Source organism: Pseudonaja textilis, chromosome 1 (genome assembly GCF_049901715.1).
Source record: "Pseudonaja textilis isolate UNSWEBS1 chromosome 1, rPseTex1.2, whole genome shotgun sequence".
NCBI lineage: Eukaryota > Metazoa > Chordata > Lepidosauria > Squamata > Elapidae > Pseudonaja > Pseudonaja textilis.
The window spans coordinates 305,553,058-305,575,638 of NC_141990.1; the positions used below are offsets into that span (position 1 = coordinate 305,553,058).

The 22,581-nt window shown below is 42.5% G+C and overlaps 1 protein-coding gene across 2 annotated transcripts in view; it reads right to left on the reverse strand.

Moving 5' to 3' along the window:
* MNAT1 (MNAT1 component of CDK activating kinase) overlaps window positions 1-15,701 on the reverse strand; it is a 110,633-nt gene extending 94,932 nt beyond the window's left edge. Inside the window, exon 1 of one of the 2 annotated variants that reach the window (XM_087922331.1) lies at window positions 15,523-15,701. In XM_087922331.1, the coding sequence (XP_087778457.1) occupies window positions 15,523-15,611 (89 nt within the window). In that variant the 5' untranslated portion in view covers window positions 15,612-15,701. The remainder of the gene's footprint in view (window positions 1-15,522) is intronic. The other variant, XM_026698646.2, reaches the window with a different exon arrangement.
* Window positions 15,702-22,581: the final 6,880 nt, after the last annotated feature.

Genomic DNA, 22,581 nt, shown 5'->3' on the forward strand with positions numbered 1-22,581 from the left:
AACGTGTCTCTGGAAGATAAACAAGAAATTAATTTCACCCCTCCCCAACCATCATAACCAGACATATAGGGTGGGGCTGGACTCTCTTGCAGTATAGACAGAAAGGACATTCTCAGGTAGCTACACCAACACCCATTCTCTCAACACTGCCACGAAAGTCCAGGAATGGGACATACCAAAGCCTGCATGTCCATGGGAGGGCTCACGTCTGGGTCAGTCACTCCAACTGAGGAACCACTTGCTGAAGTACCCTCTGTCCAAACAATGCCTGGGCTGAAGCAAATGAGTCCAGGCGATAATGCAGTATAAACAGCGAAGGCAAAGCCCAGGTAGCTGCTCTGCAGATCTCCTCCAGCGACACTTGAGTAGACCAGGCGGCAGATGTAGCCGCACTCCTAGTGGAGTGGGCCATGACTTGTCTGGGGACTGGCATGGACAAAGTTTGGTATGCCTTGGATATACAAGCTCTAATCCACCTACCAATTGTTGATGAAGTCACCTTCCCCAAGGTGGAGGGATGAAACATAGCTTCAGATTTTCAAAAAGCCGCCATCCATTTGATGCAAATTTGGAGGGCCTGCCTCACATCCATCATATGCCACTTGTGTTCTAATTCATGTTATGGCCTGGGACAGAAGTCTGATAACATAACGTCTTGAGCCCAGTGAAACCAAGTGTTTATCTTAGGGACAAACATTAGGGTCTAACCTAAGAACTACCCTGTTCTGATGGAAAAAACACAGGTCCCAGTGCCACTAAGTTGGACACTCTCCTGGCCAAGGTAATGGTCACTAAAATACTACCTTGAGGGACAACATTTGTAAAGATCCAGATCTGAGGGGCTCAAAAGAGGACCTCATGAGAGCCTGTAAAACTTTTGGTAAATCCCAAGTGGGAAACCTATGTACCACAGGAAGCCAAAGGTTAGCTGCCCCCCTTGGGGACCTGCGCACCGAAGGGTTATGGGATAAGGAAGCATATCCTTCCCAGGATAGAACAGAGTAGAGAGCTGCTACCTGGCGGCAAAGTGTGTTAGAGGCAAGTCCCTTATCTAGGCCATCTTGTAGGAACATTAACACCTCCGCCACAGAAGCAGAAGAGGGGTCCCAGGCCAAAGGAATACACCAGGAGCAGAAGACCTTCCAAGTTGCATCGTAGATGTATGAGGTAGACATCTTTTGGGAAGCTTGTATGGTGTCAATCACCCTGTCCAGTAAGTTGGAAGCCCTCATGAATTGCCGCTCAAGCACCAAGCACTTAAGCTGAACCACTAGGGGGTCAGGTGAAGTAATGCCCCTTGATGCAGGGAGATCCTGTTGGCCGGGATCCTCCATGGCTGGGCCACAGACAGGCTCACTACATCTGCGAACCAGGGTCTCCTGGGCCAATAGGGCGCCAGGAGAATTAGCTCTGCCTTTTCCTCCAACAACTCCTGAATTACAGCCGGAATAATAGGGAGAGGAGGAAAGGTGTAGAGGAGACCCGGAGACCAGGCTCTCCAAAGCACATTGGTCCCCTCCACTCCCTGGGTCGGAAACCTGGTGAAGAACCTGCCCACCTGAGCATTCTGAGGGGTGGCAAAGAGATCTATGATTGGAAGACTGAATCGGCGAGACAAGTCCCAAAACAGAGAAGGGTGGAGACTCTACTCTGTCTGGTCAACTGTGGATCGACTCAGCCAGTTGGCCTGGACATTGTCGACCCCCGAAATATGGTCTGCCCTGATGGAAAGGAGGTGTCTCTCCCCCCATCTCCCCAAGTACTCTATCTCTCTCATCAAGGCCCTGGACCTGGTCCCACCTTGCCTGTTGACATTGGCCTTTACGGCCACATTGTCCGTCATGACTAACACATGGCAACCAGCTACCCTGTTCCGGAAGTGTTTCAGGGCTAGGAAGCCCTGAGCTCCAGCCAGTTTATGGGGCATGTCCTCTCTGCCTGAGACGAACACCCTTGGGCTATTTCTCCTGCCAGATGGGCTCCCCAGCTGTGGAGACTGGCATCTCTGGTGAGCCAGATCCTGTCTGGTTCCTTTCTAGGGCCTGGGACTGCCATCATGCGAAGGACCGAAGGACCTGAGAAGGAACCTTCACTCTTTTGGCCAAATGGCTGGTTCCTGCCTGTTGAAAAGGGAGCAAGAACCCTTGGAGTTCCCTGGCATGGAGATGGGCCCACGGGACGATTCCAATGCTGGAAATCATCTTTCCCAGGAGTTGGGACAGTAGACACAACGGAATGCTGCTCTGCCATCGAATCCAGAGGATGGAGTGGTGAAGAGTCTCCTCACGATCCAGGGAGAGAAATACCTTGCAGAGTAACGTATCTCATTGAGGTGAAGCACCCTGGTCATCAGGGAAAGATGGCTTTTCCTTAGGTTGATCAAGAACCCGTGGTCCCAAGGACTCTGCAATGTGATGTGAAGGTCACGATGGGCCAAGTGGATCGACTGTGACTGGATGAGTATGTCGTTCAGGTAGCATTGGACCCTCACTGATATGGTTCGAAGTGAAGCTGCCAATGCTGCCAAGATTTTCATGAAGACCCTTGGGGCCAACGAGAGACCGAAGGGTAGTGCCCGGTACTGGAAATGGTCATTTGGGAGCCTGTTGCTGCATCTGTGCCAAAGTCTTTGCAAACTGCTTTTCTAGTGCAGCATGCCTTCTCTTTTCAGCCCTAAGCTCCAATTTTGAAGACTTTCTGGGAGCTAGGGCCTTGGCTCTGATTTTTGCAGCAGCCTCTCTGTTGGCAGAATGGCCTCTTTGCCTTCTTTTCTTCCTCAAAGAGGCTTGGGAGTCTCGGATGTTTTCCAATCCTTTGGGGCCCGGCTGGGGGACTTCCCTCTCCATGTTACTAACAGAGCAGGCACCAAGGGTGCTGTGAGCTTCCCCCACGGAGGTGCTGCTTGTTGCATAGGCCAGGTGAGTCAGGAGACTGTGAGGCATTGGGGAAGCACTTTCCCCCAAAACAAAATGGCCACCCGGCAATTCCAAAATGGCTGCCCACCACGTGGCGTGGCACTGGGATGGCCTCACCACCTCCTTTGCTCTTTCGGCTCTTACCAGGCCCCAAGCAATCGAATTAAGCCGAAACAGCTGAGAAGCGGCAGGAACGGAGCTCCGGAGTCAGCTGTGAAGTGGCTTGGCCAGAGGCAGCAACAAGTTGCGCAATCAGTGGGGCTGCATGGGAGGCTCCTCTGAACACTCCCTGGATCCGTAACCCTTTGTGAGGCAGCGCCAAAGCCTCGGCGCTACAGGAGAGTGGATTCCCGCTCTCCTGTAGACAGAACTCTACCGGATCCACAAGAGCTGGATTTTATAATTTTTGCTGTCTCCTGTGATTTTCGAACTTTCTTCCAGCTTTAAAAGCACTTCTTCCAAAGACTAGCTCTCAGACAAGAAGCTGAGCCAAAAGATGGTCAGGCCAGCCAAGGGCTGGCTTTTTATAGTGGCAGACTTAGCTCTATGATGTCAGAAGGAGGAGCTTAACCCGTTCCTGGACTCTCGTGGCAGCGTTGATGAGAACTGATGTGATTGCTCCCATTATTGGAATACAGAAGCTAAAAGATTAAATCTGTAAAACAGCAACAGAAGCAATAGAAAGGGATGAAAATTTGCTTGTTTAATATATTATTTTTATTATTTTGTATGTTAAATATAATCAAACATACTCAGAAATCCAAGTAAAAACTTTGGTGGCACTATACCAAGAATGTAGATTTAAAATGTTAACAAATGGAAACTAACACTGTCCCTAGTATCAACCAACACTCGGCAACGAATGATATGGACATTTCTAAAGGCAAATTATAGATCTTTAATTACCCCAAACAACTGTTGTGAAGCAACTTCCTGCTGAGCATGGTACTTCCAGGAAATTTCTGATTTGTCTCACTGACACTTTTTTTCTGAGTAAAGAAATGTAGAAGACTGATTTTCAGGAAAATTTAAGCAGTAACATTTTAAAATATATTTTCAACATACTAAATAATTTAGATGAGACTGAATGGCAGGAGAAGCTAGTGAGAAAAGGAGTTTATGATGAGTTGGAATTCCCAAAAAAGGAGATACTAAAAGGACCAAGGCAAATAATTCCAACAAGGAGAAAAAAAATGGAAGAGAGCTGCACAATGAATGGGATTGCACAAAAGGTTAGAGAAGTTATGACAACAAAAGGCACTAAAATAGATCACTAAGGAATAAAAGAGATAGATAGGCCAGGATTATAAAGATGATGTCAGAAAAAAACTAATGCATACAATGTAATTATATTGCTCAATAAGAAAAACAAAAAAGTGCTTATTTAGGTATGATCAAAAGCAAAGAAAAGGAAATGAATCAATATAGCAGATGCTCAATCAGGATTTCAAAAATGCAGGCAGCAGCAAGAAAAAAACTATTCAATTCCTATTCAATTTTGGGTCAGTCTTTGCTGATGAAAAAACGTTTGTTCCAATAGGCAAGTGTGCCAAGTAAAACAAAAAGACAAAACTGAAGTTTTAGACAGATAGAAATTTATCTAGGGAATATCTATTTATTTTCAATGTGTTTAAATTTCCAGACCCAGATTATTCAAATCTCAGGCTGCTAAAGGAATTTGCTGAGGACCTGGCCAAGCCTTTATGTATTATCTTTAGAGGATGAAGATGGAGTGACAGATATTTGAAGGACAACTTAATTTTATCCTTGTCTCCTTCCTCAAAAAACAATTTCAAAGCCAAAGTTTTCAGATAACATCATGACCTAGCTGATTTATAAATACCATGAAAACAATACAGAGATAACCAGAACTATGCAATAATTTTGCCAACTATCTCATTTCTTGAACTTCCTTAGTAAGTTACATAAAGGCTGCGAACATATGGACATTTGTGTCTCGAGTGAGACTTTTTGGGTTGATTTGTTTAATAATGCATTATTTGTTTTCTTGGCTGTCCATAGTATTCTCAGGAGTATTCTCCAACAAAATTCAAAAGTGTCAGTACGCTTTCATGGTTCTTCAAATTTCAACTCTCACTTCCTATTTCTTGTCTGCTTGTTCTTTTACTGTCAATAGTTTACCCTAAAAGGCAGAAGCTACCTACAGTACCTCCTTGATATCTTCATTGTCAATTATAAGACAGGTTGCATTAGCTTTGTCATTAGCCTGATCTAAGGCTATTGTTATTAATTAAGTCATCTTTATATTAATTTTATTCCTTGTTTTTTTAAAAAAACTATGCTCTTTGACTTTTCTTACTAGAGCTTTGAGATCCTATGCATTTTCAGCTATCAGGGTACTGTAATCAGCATAATGCAATTGATTTTTCTTCCTCCAGTTTTAAATCATGCTTATGTTCTTTCAATCCAGCTTCTCTTTATATTCAGCATATAGAATGATTAAATAAGGGGAAAGTGTGCAGTCATCTAATTTCTCTGTCAGTCTGGAGTCAGTCTGTTTCATCATGTTTCGTCCATAGTGGGGCTTCCTGACCTATATATAGATTTCACATGAAGATTATTAGATGTTGTGGATTTCTCATTTTTATAATTGCATTCCATAGTTTGACATTATTGAAAAGCCTTTCTATGATCAATGAAGCACTGATCTAAGTTCACCTTCTAATACAAGGTTTATGTTGAATATAAATAAGATACACTATAAAGTACTAAGCTGTAAAATGCTCTGTAGTGGCAGACTGGGATCACACTGAAACTAAACTAAAAAACTGAGCATGAAACATGAATTAGAAGTTATCACTCTATTTACAATCAGACCGGAAATCATTGCTCATAATTGATGAGGCAAAACTAACTTGGAAGAGAGATATTCCCTAATAGATAAATATGTGTAACCACCATCATTCTATTAATTGGATAAAATAGATGGAATGCTTATCTATTCTGCTATTCATATAAAATAGTCAATACCTTAGAAAACAAAACAAAAATTCTAAGCAATATTAAATTAAAGAAAGGTTGGGAAAAAACATAAAACAGAGCAAAAGTAAATTTCCTGACTTTGGAAACAAAACAGTGGTCTTAAATGAAAAAAGTATAACCTTAGAATAACACTTGATCACAAACTGAATGTGAGTCAGCAGTTTGATGAGCTATAAAAAAAAGCAAAAGCAATTTAGGATGAATAAAAAGCAAAGCATAGTTTCCAAATCATAAATGATTGTTCCACTTAATTCTGCATTAGTCAGGCCACAACTTGAACATTTGGTCAGGTGTGGAGCTTTGAAAACAATTCAGAAACATTGGAACAGTTTCAAAGAAGGGCAAGAACCATCAGGAAACTGAAAGCTTATGAAAAAAAATTGAAAACCCTGGCCTGGTCTAAAGGAGAGGAAGGACACAACAGCAATTTTCTTGTATTTAAAAGGGTATCAAATACAAGAGAGCAAGATTTTTTTCCCTCTATCTTCCAAAAAAGCCAGCATATATTGTAGAATAATTGTCTTAAGTTATAGAAAAGCAGATTCCAGCTGAATGTTAGGGGGTGGTAGTAGGAATTCTTACTAACATTAGAAATAATGTAGGAAAAAAATTGTAGGAAATTCCAGCAGAATGCCACTTTTCCTTGTAGGCAAGACAGGTCAGGATGGGGTGGTACTCTTCCTTATCTGTTTAGGGCCGAGTCTGTGCAAAAGGCTTATTAGCGTAGCTCCACCCACTCTGGGTGACTCCTCCCATTTCTGCAAAGTCAGTGCGACAGACCGGATTGCCTCTAAAAAGGAAAGAAAAAACAAGAAGATTAGCCGTCCCCCACACGGTCCCATGAAAGGAACCTACCCCTAGGGTGGGGCTGACCTGTCTTGTCTACAAGGAAAAGTGGTGTTCAGGTAAACAATGCCCATTTTCTCTTGTAAGACTGCAGAGGTCAGGATGGAACAGGGTTGTCCTCGGGAGGGTTAAAACTGGTCCTGGCTGGCATGGTCCAAAATGACTTGTTGGACGACCTGTCTACCAAATGCCGCATCCGCTGAAGCGAAGGAGTCCAGGCAATAGTGACGGATGAAAGGCAAAGTTGAAGTCCAATTAGCAGCCACCAACGCCTGTGTAGCCAATGACGCTGTCGTAGCCACACTGCAAGTGGAATGGGTCATAATGCCCCTGGGAACTGGCAGGGACCTGTTGGAATAGGCTCAAGCTATGCATGCCTTGATCCATCTACTCACCATAGATGGAGAAACCATACCCCACAACGAGGAAGGTTGGAATGGACAAAAACAGAGACTCCATCCTGCGGAAAACAGCAGTATGTTTAATGTAAATTTTTAAAGCTCTGCGCATATCTAGGGTGTGCCAAGTCTTTTCCAACTCATGTACCAGATGAGGACAGAAATCTGGAAGCACCAGCTCCTGAGCCCTGTGGAAAGAGGTGCTGACCTTTGGAATGAAGGCCAGGTCCAACCTTAAAACCACCCGATGAGGATGGAAAATGCAGAGGTCAGGGAGAACCGAGAGAGCCACCAACTCAGAAACTCTCCTAGCCAAGGTGGCTGCCACTAGGAAAGCCACTTTCAGAGTAAGGAGATGAAGACTGGATTGTCGAAGTGGCTCAAAGGAACGTTTTGTGAGGAACTGAAGAACCTTGGTCAGATCCCAAGTGGGGTACCTGTGTACCATAGGAGGGCAAAGGTTGGTCACTCCTCTGAGGAACCTACGGACCGTAGGGTGCTGAGCCAAAGATTCCAACTTCCCACAAGAAAAGACCAACGAGATGGCTGAAACTTGCCTGCAGAGAGCATTGGGGGAAAGACCCTTGTCCAGCCACCTGTAAAAATCCCAAGCCTGCAGCCACGGAAGCTTGTAGAGGAGAGATGTTGGACTTAACACACCAAGTTGAGAAGGATTGCAAGTAGCTTCATAAATGCGAATTGTAGAAGGGCGCCTGGAAGGCCTGAATGGTTTGAATAACCTTGTTGGAAAGCTGGGCATTTTTTAAGATGCCCCACTCAATCGCTAAACTGTCAGGTGTAGCCACTGGGGCTCTGGATGAGACAGGGACCCCTGGAGAAGAGAGACATCCTCTTCAGGAATCTGCCAAGGGGTGATCACTGAAAGGCCCATTAATCAGCAAACCAATGCCGGCGAGGTCAAAAGGAGCCACAACTATGATTTCAGCCCGCTCTAACAAGAGCTTTTGAATCACCGCTGGGATTAGTAGCAAAGGTGGAAAGGCACAGAGCAATCCAGAAGGCCAGCTGCAATGTAAGGTGGTAGTGCTTTCAGCTCCTTGGGAGAAATACCTAATATAATACCTGGGCAGTTGTGCATTAAGGGATGAGGCAAATAAATCCACTACTCAAGGAGACTTGCTGAAATAGGGAATGGTATGGTCAATGGTTGTCCTACTGAGCAAATCTGCATATTGCATATTATCTGATAATGTATATTATCAGAACCAGAAATATGCTCGGCTCTAATCGACAGAAGATGTCGTTCCACCCACCTGACCAGGGATTCCACCTCTGTCATAAGAGAAAGGGACCTGGTACCTCCTTGTCGATTAATGTGGGCTTAGTGGCCATATGGTCAGTCATAACCAGAACATTAGATCCCAACACCTGGGAGAGAAACTTTCTCAGGGCCAAACAAACAGCTCTAAGCTCTAAACAACTGATGCAATAATCTTGTTCCTGTTGCGACCACAACGCTTGAGCCCAGAGGGAACCTAAATGGGCACCCCAACCAGACAAGGAAGCTTCAGTGGTAAGGACCAGGCAGGACTCAAGCTTGAAAGACTGCCCTTTGGACATGGCTCTGGATAGCCATCAGTGGAAGGAAAGTAAAACTTGCTTAAGCAACTTTACCTCCCTGGGGGAATGGCTGGATCCTGCCCTCTGGAAGGGAAGCAAAAACCACTGTAAGGATCTGGCATGAAGCCTGGCCCAGGGAACAATGCCAATACAGGATATCATTTTACCCAAAAGCTGAGAAAGAAGGTCTAAAGGGACAGAACTCTTGCCCTGAATGCACCTAATCACACCCTAGTGTCAATGATAGCTGCCAAATGAAGGAGGCAAGTAATAGGCAAGAAATGGCTCTGTTTCCTATTAATGGAAAACCCCAGGTCCTGTAGAACTGAAATTGTGACTTGCAGATCCTGCTGAGCCCGTTGACAGGAAGAAGACAGGATTACAATGTCATCCAAGGAACATTGTAAACGCACCGCAAGGTGCGAAGGTGCGCTGCTAAGGGGGCTAGAATCTTGGTAAAAGCCTTAGGGGCAGACCCAAAGGGGAGAGCCCTGTATTGGAAATGAAGCCCCTGATAACAAAACCTAAGAAACCTCCTGAGGGAGCAACAAATAGGGACATGTAAACAGGCTTCTGTCAAGTCTATTGATGTGAGGAAGTCCCCCTGCCAAACGCTTTCCAAGATGGAACAAAGAGTGTGCATTTTAAAACACCTGTACACAACACATTTATTGAGTCGTTTCAGATCGAGAATTGTCCTCCACCCCCTTCCCGAGGCCTTGGGAATAACGAAAATTCTAGAGTAGACTTCCATCCCCTGTAAGTCGAGGGGAACCTCCTGAATGGCCTTTAGGTCCAGCAAATGCTGGAAGGCCGACTCCATCAGACTCCTCTTCCCAGCTCAAGATACTGGGCAGGGGATAAAGAACCTCAGAAGAGTGGAGTAGAATTCCAGTGAAAGACCCGATCTAACGGTGGATAGAACCCAGGTGTCTGAAGGAATACGTTCCCATTGTTCAACAAACCACTCTAAATGACCAACAATGGGAACAAAGAGAGCACTAGTGCTGGCGACGATACAGGCGACTTCCTCCTCCTCGAAAGGGCCGTTTAGAAGAAAACTACTGCCTGCCCTTGTCTGAGCGATCAAGAGGAGGTCCTTGACATTTATTAGCAGTTTTCGACGGCCGGTGAAAACTGAAAGTTGAATCTCCTCTGAACTAAGAGCATTTGAAATAAGGAGCAGCCCAATGTTCCACCCTCTTTAGGAGCAAAGGAAGAATCTTTCGTTTGTCCTTGGTCTCAGTCAAAAGGGGCTGAAGGACCTAACCAAAGAGCTTCTCCCCTTGGACTGGAACAGACGCCAACTTCCATTTACGTCTGCCATCAGCTTGCCGGTTGCTTAGCCAGCCCAAGCATCTGGCTGCCACCAAGGAAGCAATGGCCTTCGTGGCAAATCTGGCTCTATGCAGGGTGGCATCTGCTGTAAATTCTGTAGCCGCCATGACCTTGTTGATGTCTTGGTGGGCACAGACATCCGATGAGGGAATTCTATCCCGCAGCTGCTTCAGCCACTTGAGCGAGGTTCTTGTAAAGAAAGATGTTGCTGTAGAAGCCTTGACAGCCCAGGCAGTGGCCAAATGGGATCGCTGTAGTGACTGTTCCCCTCGCTTTTCTTCTACCTTGAGGACTTCCTCTGGGTCTGAAGGTGCAGACGAGGAGGAGGCCAAAGCAGTGACCGGAGCATCAACTGTGGAGACCTGAAGGGCCTTGGTGAGTTCAGGCCCCACATTGTGATCAGAGGCCAGAGGATTGGGCTCTGTGGCAAGGGCTTCAAGTTGTTTCTTGATTACCTCTGCTCTGCCAGGCAGAGAAAACGGCCACAAAACTCAACAAAAAGGCAGCTGCAGGATCCATGCAGCTGCTGTTTCACTGCGGGGTTGTACAATCCCCACAGCTCTGAAGAGAATGGCCATCCAGTGAGAAATCATCTCCTCTTCACCACGGAGTGCCAAAAAATGGCTCCGTGGTTTCCTAGTAATGGCGGAAGCCTCCATTCTCACTTTCTGGCCATCCGGCCGATTTCTAACCTGATCTTCGCCCCAAAGGGCTGGAAATGGCTGCTGCGGACCCTGCCGGTTGCTCCGGATCCCCGGAGCAGTCCTCAGCTGTTTGTCGGCTCCCACCCATCAGCTGTGCAGCAGAGTGCCAAATTTAAACTGGGAAGGCAAAAAGGAGGCTTTTTGTAGGTAGGAGAAGAAAACAAAAATTCTAGTAAGGCTGCTTTTGGAAGGAATTTTCCTAAGGCAGGCAAGGCAATCACACACATTTTAGTCCGTTAAGGACTGAGCATAAACTGGGGAGGAGTCACCCAGAGTGGGCGGAGCTAGGCTAATAAGCCTTTTGTTCAGACTCACTCCTAAACAGGTAAGGAAGAGTACCACCCCATCCTGACCTGTCACAGCCTTACAAGGGAAAACCAATTATTACCCTAACGCCAATAAATAACTGTTCTGTTCTATTCTACTCTATTTTAGGGGGTTTTTTTACAATGACCATAATACAAAAGGATATAAATACCTTAATGTGAGGCAACTTTTCAACCTGAGCTATTCTCCTTTATTGATATGAAGTTAAGACAGAAGTTCTGGTCCCAATTGTGGTCATAAGTCAAGGACTACTATATTTATATACTATTACAGAGATTCCAGGCGAGTTAATAAGGTTGCATACACATATATATACTGTAGTTGAAAAGCTCCCAAGATGGGTTTTTGGAAATAAAAATTCCAATTTAGATCTCAACCTAATCAGTTGCTGCTGTAAAATTTCACTCAAGTTCATCAGACAAAATAAAATCAGGCCTTGATGATCTCTCAGCAAAAGTACCCACCGGCAGCAGCACTATTATAGTGGGCCAAAAATATCTATTCTGCATTTAAGACATATCTGTAGTGTGAAATCCTTTTCCTAACCTGAAGCCATAGAGGGCTAAAGGAGATGTAAAAGCAATCCAATTTTCTATTTTTAAAACTGTACATCATAAAAACTGCATCCCTCTCTCTCCCTGGATCATATTTGCAGCTGATACAGCTTTGCTGAAAACAATAGTGCTGTATCTGCTTTTGCTAGCAGGGTGTTTGACCTTCAAGGGATATAGTTGAAGTACACTTTTTCTTCCTTCTCAAAGTATGGCAGGCATGCTTACACTCAAGAAAAGATTAATATCTGCAGGAAAGCTCCTTTTGAAGACACACACATACAATTTGTCAAGCAAAAAAGAGACATCCCTAAAGTGATGCATTTAATCCCAATCTCCCAATTTCTCTATGTTTAAAATAGCAGACCTGTTTACCTGTTAGTCTTTACAGCACTGGATTTAAAACGCTTTTGTATTTGTTGTACTTTGCATTTGAAGATTTTTTTTTAGCCATCTTTAATATTGAAGTTCGACTGAAAAAGTACACATTGGCTGAATAAATAAGCAATCAAGAGTAAAACTTGATTGTTCAGAACTCACAGGTTTCTACATAACAGCCCCTGATGGATAAAGTTACTTTTTCTTTATCTAGCCTAGCATTATTTATTGGCAACAATAGTCCAAGAATCAGGCAGAGATCTAATCATTTACTCCCTGATCCTTTAACCCTGTTTCTCCAACAATACGGCCTCCCCCAATAGGAAGTCCCAGCATGTTTTATAGGCATGAAATGAAATTAAGCCCCTCCCCCCAAATTAAGGCCTATATTAAAACATGCAAAATGGGGGGAATGGTGGGGGGGGCTTGCCATTAGGAAGTACTTTTGTTGCACACCCAGATATGATGCTGCCTGCATTGACCCCGATACGAAGTGCCCCACCAACGCCGTGGTCAACATCCAAGCCGTCGCCGCCCGTCCTAAGATGCAAGGGGGGGGGAATTAAGTCACCCCAAAAAAGACGGCCTAGCCATTTTTTCGGGGCTCAAAAAAACAAAAGACCTGGCCTTATTATATGAGAAACACGGTAGATAAAAGCAGGAAAAAAATCAAACATGAGTCCTTCTATATAACAGCATGTCTACCAATGACCTGTGATTCCTCTTTGCAGAGTAACTTCCCAGGTCTAGGAGCAATTAGCTCACCAATGAGCTATTGTCTTCTAACTTGTAATAAACCCTAAACATAAGCAACTGAAATTATTTAGCCTTGTCAACCACTTTATTCCTCTGGGGGGTGGGGTCTCCTCTTATTACTCCTACTCCTTGAGACAGGAACCTGTCTTGCTGCATTTTTAAAATATCATGTATAGCACTACATAAATACAGTAAAAGCAAAAGCAATCACTCTAGAATCTTAGTAGAGTGCAGAATATCTCAGTTCAATAATAACTTCCTACATGCACGCATTAAACATCATAAAAACTTTTAACTGGTTTAATAATTTCCAACTATTCAGGTTATGTGCTTCAAAAATATGGATTCACCAGAAGTTAGTAACAAAGAGATACAGAATAGAAAAATCTAATAACTCAAAATTATATTTTGAAAATTATTGCAACACTGTTTTTAATATAATAAAAAGGATAAAAAAGTAGGAGGGATGTTTGATTGTATTTTAAAATATATTTTCACTTAATGTGAGTAATCTTTCCTCCATGATCCAATCTGTAAATGCTCTCACAGAAAGGTTCATTCATTCATATTATTTACCAGAAAGTTTCACTCATTATATTCGACAAAGTTAAATACCTTCGCCAGTGTGGTTGCCTTTTAAATGACTTCAACTGCAGCTCTATTCCTCTATGGATATGTAGATACATACATACCATCACATGACTTTCTTTCAAGATAAGCAATTTATGCATGGCTCTGGAAACAGTGTGTAATACTGAGCAAAAGAGTTAAAGGCAGGAAATATGAGAAAAGTAAATTTAACGAAATCTAGCTTAAAACAACACTACTCACTTGACAAACCATCCTTGGTTGCACTACATCAATGAAATTAATCGTATGCTGACTTTGCTTTCCACAAAACTGGACTTCATAAATCTGGACAACTGCTAAATAACAATATCTCTTTGCTATCTAGTGATCATCTGGATTACTCTAGTCAAATTGACAGCCTGGTTCTCACTGTTCTCTTTTTGAGCATCTTATCAACTCTTTCCAGCTGTGTTCTTCTGTGTGTTCCCCAAGCTCAAGAATAAAAAGACTTTCTACTAGTACTGTAATTTCCCCAATAAACAAAGACAGAGATCAATGGAGGAGAAACCTGCAGTTATGACCTGTAATGCTTATGCTTGTGCTCCAGCTTGAAAACAATTTTTCATATATAATCAAAAATATGAAAATTTGTAGTACTGTAGTCCTTGCAGAAAAAAAAAATCAAAGGAACAGAACAATGAACAGCCTTATATTAATTCCAAGAAGGAACAAAGGTTTTTTCCATTCATAAAACCCTTCTAGAGTAAAAATCAGAGTGAAGAAACATAGAAGATATTCTGCACTTCTGGAACCCAGAAACAGTTTCTAGGCCCTGACAGATAAAACAATTCTGAATCTAAGAGGTAAAAAAAAAAGAGGGACTTAGGAGACCAATAGATTTAAACGGAGAGAATATGAAATTACACTCCATCAGAATGTGAAAAGACATTAGAGTTTGTAACACATTACTATCTGGAAATGAAAAATATTTACTGATGAAACTCATCAGGTCATGGACTGTGTTACTTACTGGGAGCAAAGGCTTAAGAACGTAACAACATAACATCCAAGGCTTATCACTGAATGAGTTCAAGCAGAGGTTGGATAACCATTTACTGTATCTGGATGCTATAATTTGGCATCTTTGATTGTAAAAAAAACATTGACTTGACACAAATTTCAGAAAAAGAAGTGCAATCCTTCAAGTAAACCACATTTATACGCCATACAAAAGAGATAATTCAAAAATCTAAAAACAAAAAGATCAAAACATATCCTCCCCAGCAACAATACTCAGAAAACAAGGATTAATACAAGACAAGCAGTCAAGCAGGTATAATATCCTGTTTTCCTAATCAAAGACCTACCAAGGAGAAAAACACAACTCCACCAACACGGCATATAAACAGGCAGCAAATCACATGCTCAGTAGCACTGATGATGTTACCTGATCAAATCATTAAATATCTGTAAGTAGCAACCAACCAACCTCAGAAAGCACTAAGGACTCCACAACCAATGTCTCCTTTCAAATCCAGCAGGCAAAAAAATATTTGCCACCTATTAGAAATTATCTACCCCTATCTATCTTCAGTCACACATTCCTTTGGCTTCAAATGATGCCTACATAAAAACAGTAGCACTCTGGAAAGTGGGTGTTTTGCTAAAGAAACAAACATTCTTCAGATCAGATCAAAGAGAAGGACAGTAAAAATATGATTATTATAACATGCAACTACACTTACATCTCATACAGTACACCAATAAAAATGAATATAGTCAAGGTTGGTCTTAAACAAAACACAAACATCTCACCATTACAATACTACATTTAATACCATGAGAACTTTCAATATTTTTATTGCACGGAAATCCTCCGAAAGCCTTTGTATTGTTTAAAACTCATCTAGGGCTTAGGACCTGGTTTCCTAGCATGTAAGCAAGGGCACCTTTAAACACCTGCAAAGTGCATTTCTCTCCCTACAGCCTATCTCCATTATCTCTAGTCCAGATAATAAAGTAGGTGCTCAGAGTGTAGGACTTTAACTTCTAGAGCCACCTTAGCTTTTGAAACAGGCTTTCCCATCCTGTTTCTATTCGGGACGCCAAGCCCTAACAGCGAAGCCTCCTTCCTCTGCAAGCCAGAGACACTTACAGCGTGTGTCCGCAAACGTTGACCATCAACTTGAGGGAAGGGTTCCTGTATTTGGTGGTCTTGCATCGGGGGCAACCCTGGTCATCCATGGCGGCAACCTTTCCACTAAATTTGCCGCCGGAGCCGCTGCCACCTTCATTCCAGAAACACGGTGTCCGTCCTCTAAAAGAGGCCGTCTGGCTCTCTGGCGAGGAAAGAATCGTTCCGCTGTGCAACAGGGAAAAAACGTCTTAAGTCCTTTGCTAATTACTAATTACTTTCCGTGTGCTTTTGGAAAAAAGAGACCGGGTGACAAGCAGGGAGGGCAGAATTGAAGCGAATTTCTTCAGGAGGTATTTAAGCGCAATGTGAAACACTGTTATCCGTGCTTACTCGGAAGTAAGTTCCATTCTCTGGATTTATTTTATTTAAAAAGCCGCTTCAACGCTTACAAAGGCGCTATTTGTGGCTTTAGAAAGCAACATCTGTTCAGACGACACTATTCCTTTCCCGTGGGGCTTGAAGGAACTAGCAGTAGGAAAAACGTTACATAACGTTACATAACAGTGGAATATGCTCCCCAATTCGGTATGTATATCATCCCAAAGTGAAGCCCTGGTGTCTTCAGTGAGTGACCATTGGATCATCACATTCTTCCAACAAGATCCTATGAATAAAATTATTCAGAAGTAAGTCGCATTGTATTGAATAGCATTTATTCCCCCTCAAATGTCTCCGAGATCAACCTGAAGCCTGTTGATGGTTCCTACCACTTTGTTCCATTTTGCCTAATATCGTAGGTCCCTCATAAACATAGCCCGTCGATTTCAATAGTATTTACCCAAGTTGTCGGCTATTTGTGGTCTAGGGCGGCTCTCAATGATCATACTGAAAATCAGTTTTGCAGACACAGTCGAGGTAAATGTTGCATTAGATTAGTCAACACGATTCAAAAGCAAACTTTGCTTCGTTTAATACCGTTTTGCGAAATCTTACTAGAAGAGAGGCACATAAATATTTATTCAGTAAGTATGCATAAAGGATGCAATCATGTGCGCTTATCTGGGGGTTAAATAAACCTGGCCATTTGTCCTAACTCAAATTTACTTCTGAGGAAACATATAAGGATCAGCTTGCTAGCTAGTCTATCAACGTTTTGGCTTGGACAACTGAATGAAATTGGTAATGACATTGGCATTTATTTTCGAGCAAGGGAAGTATCCAGATGCTGGTGATGTGCAAGTGATGGTGGTGGAAAAGGAAAGGAATTGACCACAGATTTGTGTCCCATTATTTTTGAAGGATAGGATAGGATCTGGAAGGGACCTTGGAGGTCTTCTAGTCTAGCCCCCTGCTCAAGTAGAACTTATACCATTTCAGACAAGTGACTGATCAAACTCGATCCTGTCGTGTGATGTCACATTTTTTGTCTTTGCGGATGTGCAGGATGCATCTGGCCCACGGGCCACCAGTTTGACACCCCTCTAGTCTCTTCTTAAAAACCTCCAGTGATGGGGCACCCATGATTTCTGAAGGCAAGCTATTCCATGGTTAATTGTCCCCTCTTTGATTAGTTCCAACCATTGTTTCTTGTACTGCCCTCCGGTGCTTTAGAGAATAATTTGACCCCCTTTTCTTTGTGGCAACCCCTCAGGTACTAGAATACTGCTATCATGTTACCTCTAGATAGTGCAGCTTGATTGAAAGAAGCTGATCAGGGATTCCTGAAGATTCTCACTGCAAGCTTATATCTCTGAAACCCCAGTTAGTTAATACAGCTGTGAGTCTCTCTTGCGGTCAGGCTAATGGAAGATTGGTGTATAGACGTGCTTGGGGCCATTGAGTCAAAGGGTCACCCACCACATCAAGTCTAACTCATTCCAGTATTCTGGAACTCTTCTTAAAAGCAAAGGATCGTACAGCCCAACCAGTTTCCATTGAAATAAATCTAATTGAAAAGTGTACCCATTTAAAACACATCATCTATCAAATTTGAGTTTTCTTTTTGAATTTATGAGGTGGCTTCTGACATAACATTTGACTGTAGAATAAGCTTGTATTTCTATGGAATTGTGCACCATATAGGTTTGGTTTGGGTTTAGCAGATGTTGTGAATTTAACCAATTGTCTTGACATTAGGACGATGTACAGAAATAGACATATAACTGATTTGATAAATTAGGGATATGGTCACAAAGTCAAGATTACAACCATGACAGTAGGCTAAAATTGTGTATGTATATATATGCATACATATACATATGTGTGCATGTGTCTATGTATGTGTCTATGTCTATGTGTGTAGTGTGTCTATGTACAGTGTATATGTATGTATACATAAATACATACATACATACATGTATACAATACACATACAAATAAATATAAATAAAAGTTTAGAGACAGCTGTCCATCGCACCGACATCCAAGTCATTGTCGACGATTATGTCTAGGGCTGCCTAGCTCTAAGTAAGAGAATCGTATAGACTGCGATTCGGTCAGCCAGTGCCTGTTGGGGCAAATTCGAGTGGGGGCGTTCCGGGACCGAGGCGGACGTAGATTTTTAGCTTCAGACGCCCATCCCCCCCGCTCTGTCCCTTACCACAGTTGTTCCGATGCCCGGACTTGAGCATGTACAAAAACTAGCCCCGTAAATTGCGCTGTACTCCGGATGGCCGCTGAAAGGAGCAGCAAAATTATCTGTATTTCCTTGCTGCCTTTGAGGGCTTACTCTAACTCAGTATGTACTGAAGACAGCAGCCCCCTACCACCTGCCCCTCTGGTGGGCAAATACTAGTGCCCTGAGGAGTTCCAGCCTCTGAACTTCCAGCAGTCCCAAAGCGGCTCTGCTTTTATTGCCTTAAGGCTGAAAGCCCGAGGCAGGGGAGGGGGTGTATGCCTAAGTACCAAGTCGCTGGTTCCGGCTGCCTTGACTGTATTTGCCAGTGGTTCCCAGATCTAATTTCCCAGATGTAAACCGGGCATTTGGCTGCCTGCAAGTGACTGGCAGTGACTGAGCCATTCTACTACCCCTCCATCCATTTCCATTCAACATCCCCGGAGCCAGGCGTGGGGGAAAAGGAAACTCGTCTCCGTCAATCCCGGTTGCTTCTGAGCGACCGTTCTGCTCTAAATTGGAGTAAACATGACGTAAAAGCGTTTATCCAAAACTACTGACTCGGGTTTAATTTTGTTTTCCGGGTCCAAAGAGAATCAGCCGTGCTGGGAGAGACATCTCCAGGCAGGTTAGAAGATCACTCCGGTCACGTTACAGAGGTATTACAAATGCGAGGCTTGCCTGTTATGTACGACGTAGATACAAAGGACCCTGGAATACGCGGGTGATCATTACAACAGGCTTCTATACTGAACTGGTTTGTAGCCACAGCTCAAAAGTGGGATCTTTCCATTGAACCGCAAACCAACCACACTTCATTTTAAACCAGGTGTTACTGTGATCCGGGGCTGATTAAACCATTAACGTGGAATGCGAATGTACCCAGTTCGTGTGAAGGCGATCCCTTTCTGATCAGGAGGTAGGCAATGGGATTCTGTTCCGATCCCTATTTCCTCACGCCCGATTGCGAGGACCTTCTCCAAAATCCGTTGAGAACTGCAAATGCAGCTTGTTGAACCCCCATAATGGATTCAACCCACCCGGATCACCCTTGAAAGAAAAGCGTTTCCGTTTACAGAGAGAAAGACAATTCGAAGCTTTCCATCTTGATTCTGATTTCCTAAAAAATTGTGAAGGCCGCGTGAAAAAGATTAAATTTATTGCCACCTGTCTCACTGCTAAGAGACTCTGGGCAGCTTATGAATATAATTCAATCTATAATTCTACCTAAATCGAGAAAATGCCAGCTCTGACCTCAGCCTCATAAATAGTAAAGATCACGAAGTCCCAGTTCAGATTATTGCTCTTCTGAAGAGCTGCAAAAGCTGTATGACTTGGCAACTATGCTCAAATCACCTGCATTAAACCAGATGTAGCAGATTAAGACCCCCCCCCCAAAAAAAATTGATGAGTTAGATCTAAAAAGTTGCTTTGAAATAATTACATACCTTAACATAGCATTCTCCAATGTGTATGTTCTGAGGTTTCCCCAGAGGCAAGTCCAAGTAAATCAAATGGGATGTGCCTTCATATAGCATATACAGTAGTGTTGCTTGTGGAATGTTGTTGCCTATTCCAACGGTGGAAGAGGAAGATTTGTATCTATTGATTCCCATGTCCTAGTCTGTGAAGCTGAGGTGGACTAAATATAGGTCTTCCTAACTGTTCTAAAACAAAGATAATACTTGATGTCATATAAAGACTGCAGAAATAGCCCCATAGGAAAGAACCCATGAAAAAAAAAGGCTGCATCAGACTTTTCATTTTCTGTTGTTCCTGTAGAAATCTGTCAAGAAGATCTTCTGGATCAATCAGACCTTGCCTGCACCTACTCAGAAGTAAATCCAATGGACTTAATTGGATTTACACCTAAATAAAGAGCCCTACAATTACTCTCTTGTAATATAGAGCCAATCTCCATTTTCTGTCTCAGGCTTCCTCAGGCTGGTACCTTCCTGATGTATTGAACCATGAAGGCCACCATCCATAGTTAAAAATGGCTACAGTACAGCAGCTGAAAAATGTCCATAGACCAGACTATGTAGAAAGCAGCAGGCTTGGAAACTTTGTTAGCGGATAAATACAAATAAATCTGTGTATGCAAACTTTGGAGTCAGTGGGACTTCCCACAGAGCAAACCTACATAAAAGTGAGCTGTAATTCCATTGAAAACAGACAAATTTTTGGTAGAGTGCAGGCAGGATAGCATCAGGAGAGCCAAAGTAAGTTTATTCCAGAGAACTTGGCAAGATTTCAGCCTAAAATTCACTAAGTTCAGGAGAATTGATTTCAAGCCAACATCCTTAGCATTATTCATTTCAGAATTTAAAAATATTCTGAGAATTGACCTCAGAGACTATAGTAAAATTAACAACCATCTCATCTCATCCCACTCTACTCCATTCTACTCTAAAAGCTGCCCTTCTACCCAGCATCCTCTAGAAAGCTGGAGTTACATCATCATTTTCAGACAGGCTGCTCTGAAGTCCTCTTTCTGGTATCAAGACAATCTTTGTTTATATCTTTCCCATCTGTCTTTTTGCTCCTCCCTAGAAGAGCAATTAGGATTTTACCATTAATTGTTGATTCTACTGAATGGTGAAATGTTTGTTTTTGTCAATGATGACATTTACAGTAAAATGTAATTGATAATTTCCTGGAAAAAGCTAACCACCCAAAGTAAGCATTTTGACAATGTTTACCTTCTTAACTTGTCTAGTCAGAAATGCCCTTATATTACTTGAGCTCTATTGCCAATTGTACTGCAACCCTGTTGGGAGTAGGAGTGACAATTCAGTCACTCTGAATAGACTGCATCAATGACACTTTTTGACTGCAATCTCATGTACATTCCCTTTGGAAATAAATGTTAAACTGAACAGGGCCTGGTCTGAATAAACATGCATATGGCTACTTAGTTCAATACAATATGCTTAGTTTTGTTACTATGTCCTGTTTTGGAAGTTTAGTACAACAATATCAGACCAGGCACTAACAACTGGGCTGAGTTTGCAGACTATAAAGCACCAAAACCCCAACCCCAGCCAAATTATTTTCATTACTTTGGAGGGATTTGTCTTTATTCACCCTAGTTAAGTGTGTTATGTGAATCCAATCACAAAGTGTACTTTGACTAGATTGTGCTCAATCTTATTGATTTGTTATTGTCATGTATTTTTAATTAATTGTGTATTCAGATGTCTGAACATAAAATATTTATTTAAAACAGTCCAGCAACCCTACACCTTTTATACCCATGAGCCTTCTAGGCATATTGGATTTCAATTCTCACCCAGACTTCTGGGAATGTTTATCCAGAAAACCAGCTGTGGAAAGTTAATCTATCCTACCACTCTTTGGAATATATTTGTTCTGTAGCAAGTTACTGTTCCAATATATCAGGACATGCTTTTGTTCATACTTGATTACTTCTTTATCATTCACTCATATGTAGCTATCACCTATGCTTGTTTAATGCTAACTTTGTTCTAGGCCCTGTACATCATGGCCAGTATTAGGATTTATAATTGAAGAGCTTTCAGTTTTTTTTGTTTACAAAACAAAGGCATGGGGTAAAAGAAAGCAAAAAGATTGAACTCCTGTGGCTCTGGCCCTATAAACTATAAATATTTCTGAGAAATTAAAGTTATAATTCTATCAAATGCTGGCCTGGAAGAATTTGCATCTAAAGAAAAGTTAATAGCAGCAGCCAGCTAAGCTTGCTCTAAGGTTTAAAAAAAAGTGCAGAAAAAGCAACTGCCCTTGACAAATCTTTCTCCATCATCAGTTGACAACTGTAAAATGGGTATATACCCATTACATTTCTTCATACAACTGTTATGGAAATGAATACAGTACTTTTTTAAACTGCATTGTGATCCTTAAGCACAAAGGCAAAGTAATTAGAGATAAATCCCCATGAGTTAAGTTCCTTCCTTCCAGTTAGGATCCTTGTCTTCCAGGACTGAGAGACCTCTGAGTGTTATCTGCCAAATATGTCTTGTTTTGGGGAGGGAGGGGCAGAAGAATCCTTTTTGGTTTTAAGTAACAAAAGCAACAGATCCAAGTGTAGGCATTTACAAATGAGTCTCACTGAGTTCAGTAAAGCGCCTGCTTAAGGCTGCAGTTCAATCTGAAGTTCCACTGAACTCAGACAAGTATACAAATTATTGCAATCATGGCGTGAATAAATCGAGCTGGTTTCTTTCCAAAGTAAACTCGCTCAAACTTTCAAACTTCTGCAAGTCCCAGTGGGTTAATTGAAACTCAGTACCGTGTCTCTGGTGCAGCCTAAAGTTGCTCTCCCTACTCCATTGCTGCCGACACCGGCTCTCCATTCAGAAGTGTCCAACCTTAAGTACAGTTAATTCATTTGGAAATTCCAAAAGTTGGATCGTGCGCGCGCGCGTTTGAATGCCTCGCTTGCAAAGTGCAAAAACAAAATTGCCCACACAAACCAGCTT